This window comes from Alligator sinensis, unplaced genomic scaffold (assembly GCF_000455745.1).
Source record: "Alligator sinensis unplaced genomic scaffold, ASM45574v1 scaffold108_1, whole genome shotgun sequence".
In the NCBI taxonomy this organism is placed as follows: domain Eukaryota; kingdom Metazoa; phylum Chordata; order Crocodylia; family Alligatoridae; genus Alligator; species Alligator sinensis.
Window position 1 is genome coordinate 1,844,522 of NW_005842110.1, and position 4,907 is coordinate 1,849,428.

A 4,907-nucleotide genomic window follows, 5' to 3' on the forward strand; every position below is an offset into this window, starting at 1 on the left:
TCCTGGGCGGGGTGGTTTGCCTTGTCCCCTTCCCCCCCCCCCCCATTTGCCTGGCTGGAGTTGCTATATGGGAAGGCCAAGTGATAATCTTTTCCTTCCTAACTTTTGTTTGCTTTCCTTCTCACCTGATTTTTTTTTCCCAAGATTTACCCCAGCCATAGGTATAGACACCTAATCCTGCATTTCTTGCACATATAAATTTTGCGCTGACTGACCTCATTGGGAATCTGGCCCTTGGTTTTGCATTTAGATCCACATAGGCTGACTACATTGATTTCAAGGATCTGTCTTGTGGATTTGCTTGTTGGGCTGAGGTAATGAGGAGCTCTTGCTTTTAGAATGGAAATACCTGTTGGCCTTTCTCAATTTTTCTCTCTCAACTCCAAGAGCAATTTCAAAAAAGTTTTGTCATTTATAATCAAACATGCATCAATAGTGAGCTAAAAAACAAGGAATGCTGCATATGCTGACAGCCCAGCACCCTGTTGTTCTCGCATCTGCCTGACAATTAGTCAATTAGAACGTGATACGATTTTATTTTCTAACCAGGTACTAATCTCAATTTCTACTCCTGACTAATTTCCACATGCTTTGAGGAAAAAAGGAAAAACTAGAGTCCTAGTTTTTGTAACCTGCACAGTAGAAACATATTTAGATAAAAATTGGAATTGGATGGTAGGGAGTATAGTTGTAAATAAGCATTCATAGTGAACCCTTGAAATGTTACCCCCAAAAACCCATATTCAGTCCTTACCAAGTTGCCTATGTGTACCTTCCTGTCATCACCAGAAAAGGGCACTGCAATTTGAACATTGTATTATTGATGACAGAAGTATAAATCTGTTTGCTATTCCTGTTCCTTTTTCTTCCCTTCAGTTCAGCTGTACTTATGGGTTACCTAGAAGTGCGGTTGAAAACAGCCAAGTAAAGTATACACTAGCACTGTTTTGATTTCTTGCATCATCAGCTTGGGTGGAAACTGAAGCCTTAAAAGGCTTCCAAAGAAATCATCTCTTTATGTACTTTATGGTTAACACTTTCAGCAAAGCGGATTATAGGAAGTTGTGTAGCTTGCTGTTTTGTTGAGGCAGATGTTATGAATAAGCATCTGTCAATATGTGTGAACATTTAACCACCTAGCTACCTTAGATTTATATAACAGAGAGATTTGTTCTGAAAGTTTAGTGTCCTGTTGTGACATTATGCCCCAAAAAGAAGGATGTTTTCTGCTATGCATGGGGACGTGTAATTTATGCTGCGTGATGAGTTAAGTAATCTCAAATTAGATCATCCTTATTCAAGTAATTAATTCTTTAGCCTAGCTACATCTAAAATAAAATGTATTTTATCAGTTTCCATGCTCTTGGCAAATTTTATTAAATTAATAACAAATAGGAGAAGGATAAAGATTTGAGGTTAGAAACCAGCTCTTAACTGGTTTCTTCTGCAGGAGTTCTCAGCTTTTCCCCACAGCATAAAGGACTTGTAGATGTGTAGAAAGCTGGCTTGTCTCACAGCTATGGCACATCCTCCTGACTTCTAAAACAGAACGGAAAATACACAAAATATTTCCCTGATGTTGCTTTGTCATGTGAGCAATTGCCACAGTTACCAGAGGTTTTTGATGTGACAACAAAAAGGAAAGTGGTGTGTGAGAGATTATTCACAGGCTGTACAAAAAGTTTGAGAAGCAGAGGGCTTTGTGTCTGAGTGTAATCTTGATTGCACAGGTGTTTTCTTTCAAGCACTGTAAGCTGGTAAACCACCTTTTATTATGGAAGTGATCTATGTATGAGAAAAGCTAGGGTCATTGTGTACTGTGATATATTGCCACACAGCTGGTCAGGTGGTGAAAGGACTCACCTTTCTGGAGGATCCAGTGTAGGCTGCTACCAAAAGCAAGATATTGGACTATATTGAATCAGTGGTCTGTTCTAGTTGGTCCCTGTGCTGTTGGTCAAGAAAAAGTCACTTGCCTATTATCTTTTACTGTCCCTTTTCTATTATGACTTCCTTTAATACTTTCATTTTTCATATACATGCATCCTCTACATGCATGTATGTATGTAGAGGATGATACCGGCTTCCATTTTTTACATGGCAATACGTTTCATGCATTTGCTTCTGACGGTAGGCAGTGCTCCTTATTCATGCATGTGTGACAAATACTAATCATTTCACATCGGTGTAAACCTGAGTAATCCCACTGATTTGAGTTCAGTTACTCTGAGATTACACTGGTATAACTGAGGTCTAAATCTGGCCCTGTGTCTCTGGCCTGGCAAAGGGGAGGTGGGGAGAGGGAGATGGGACGTACTTACTGGTTGAAGTATTCCCCTGCCACAGACTACAGAAAAAGCATGATCTGTACATAGTTTTTGTTCATGGCATGGGAATGCTTTAAAGCAGGCTTCACTTTCATGGGTTTTATAAATTGTACTGGAGCTTTTGTAGTGCAGTGGCGCAGCATACACTGAAGAACCTGCAATGATTTGATTGTCTAAAATCCCAGTTCTTTACAAATGTGTTCAACAGAGCAAAAGTTGCTATTTAGTAATAGCACAGGAACGTATCATAGAAGCTGCAAATCAAGAGGGGATTTGGGAGAGGCATGGCTCTGTGGCAGGAAAGCAATCAAGACAGCTGGTTTATCGCTGCGGGGATGCTTACAGCGTTTCTGTATAACTCTGACCTGGTACTGCTGTGTGTAGAAGCTCGCCCTGCTGCTATCCCAACTGGCATTGCTATGAGAATGCCCTGTATAGATTAAACCTCTCTCATTTTGGGGTAACTAAAATCTATAAATCATAATCATTAAACATGCCTATTAAAGCTCTGACAAGGCAGTTAGACTCTGTAGTGTGTTCTTGTACTGTGTTGCGTTATAGCCCACCAACCTAGATTAATTTGCTGTACTCCAACCCGCCTTTTTGGGGGTGGGGAGGAGGAGTATTTTTTTTAGGTATGAAATTTACAGGATCTCCAATCAAATTAAAGGTGTCCCAGGGTCAGCCCGTGAAACTAAATTGCACCCTCGAGGGAATGGAAGACCCAGAGATGTTGTGGATGAAGGATGGAGCTGTGGTGCAGGGTGTAGACCAGGTGTACATTCCAGTAGATGAAGAACACTGGATCGGTTTTCTCAGGTACAACATGTGTGGAGAAGAAAGAATATCATGAAAGCTAATTAGTCACATTCTGCTGTTGGATGCATCTGTGCAACCCCACACACAACACTGGGGATGAGTCATTATAGCAGCAGTGCACAAGGGTATCTGAGAGCAGAATTTGACCTACAGTGTTGATCACCAAGGATGAGTTAAATTTCAGCTGGTGGAATCTGACTAGGTTCTTAGATGCTATGGTGATGGGTGCTTTGCAAATAACCACAATAGACAGACAGGAAACCTCGAGGTAAAAGGCATTCTTTATCCTACCAGCTACCTTGTCTGTGGGCTGAAATCGTGAAGATGTTTTTAGCTATCTTTCTTTCCTCTCCCTTTTTGAAGAAAATAATTTAAGAACCTGTCTCCAGTTCTGGGTTGTATATGTATCTGAATGGTGTGTTGATACTGTAACAAATCATTACTGGCAACAGAATGGCTGAAAAAATCAGTGATGGGAAGCAGAGTCTTTTGCTGTAATGCTCCAATTCAAATCCAGCTTCACTCCATTTAGGCTAAAAGTCATTGTTATCTAAAGTCTCATCCAAGGTCAGAAGTAGGTTGATGGTCTCAGCCCAGTTCCTAGTAAATAGCTATCCACCACCAGAATTAATGGCCTTGTTAGCAGTCTCAGTAGAGGCCTGAATGGGTGAGAGAAATGAGTGCTTGTCTGCACCACCTCCATGCTGTGCCCTGGACAGGCACCATGGACCGTTCCCACGTACTTGCTACCACTCAGCACGTGCGACATCCCAGAATGAGGCCAAGGCATCCATCGTCCTTAGAGTGGCACTGAGCACACATCAGTAACCACACTTAAGACAGAAAGTCTGAGTCTGGTGGGACGCTCAGAACTGCTTAAGGCAACAACATTATCTCGTATTTGGAATCTGGCACATGCTGAGTGGGAGCCAGCAAACAGGGTGTGCTGCACAACAGGAGTCCTGGGCGTGATGTCTTGTCAGCATAGGCCAGCCTTATACTTTGAGGGCGTCTTAGTAGACCGGGGGTTGGCAACATTTTTGGACAGAGTACCAAAAACACCTGCAACCTTGACTTGTAAGATGTTGGTGTGCCATGGGGTAAACAGCGGGGGGAGCTGCAAGGGGCCTGATCCTTGTTGTGGTGGTGCAGCCCCAGCCCTTTCACCACCGTCTGCCCCTAGGCATGTGTGCCCACCAGGGAGCCTGGGCTTCTCGCAGCAGGCAGCAGAGAGGCTGAAAGCAGCTGCACCAGGGTCTGTGGAGCCCTGGTGTTGCTTGTTGCTGGTTGCAGCTCAAGGTGGATGGTGGGGAAGTGGCTGAGGCTGCACTGCCACAACAAGGATTGGGCCCCTTGTCGCTCCCCCGCTGTCTGCCCTGAAGCTCACTCGCCAAGCAAAATACCTTTGCGTGCCATGCTTTGGTGCTACTTCTGTCTGTGCTCTCTGTGCAACAGACTTTACTTTCTGTGGCTTTCATTCAGGCTCTTTTAAGAGCACTGGGTAGAAAAAACAAACAACAAGTGTTTGTAAGATATTTTCACCTCATTTATTCTAATAAACTCTGCAGTGCAGCTGGAAGTTTAACGTCTGACTTGTATAAATATATTCTCTCTCACATTCATTAATGTTTTTCTTCCTCGGTCACTCCTCTCTTTCTGATTAAAAGGGTGAGGTGCCCTAATTTAAAATCTGACTCCCAAGACCAGGTTTCACTCTTATGTGGAGCAGAGTGTTTATCATGCACGCTGTCCCTTCGGCAT

General features: G+C 43.0%; 1 protein-coding gene across 4 annotated transcripts in view; it reads left to right on the top strand.

Annotated features, from left to right (window-relative positions):
* The first annotated feature begins 2,941 nt into the window (after positions 1 to 2,941).
* TYRO3 (TYRO3 protein tyrosine kinase) overlaps positions 2,942 to 4,907 on the top strand; it is a 66,517-nt gene continuing 64,551 nt past the window's right edge. For 2 of the 4 annotated variants that reach the window (XM_006024611.3, XM_025205307.1), the window contains exon 1: positions 2,942 to 3,146. In XM_006024611.3, coding sequence (XP_006024673.1) covers positions 2,965 to 3,146 — 182 coding nt within the window. In that variant the 5' untranslated portion in view covers positions 2,942 to 2,964. The remainder of the gene's footprint in view (positions 3,147 to 4,907) is intronic. The other 2 variants (XM_025205308.1, XM_025205309.1) reach the window with 1 other exon arrangement.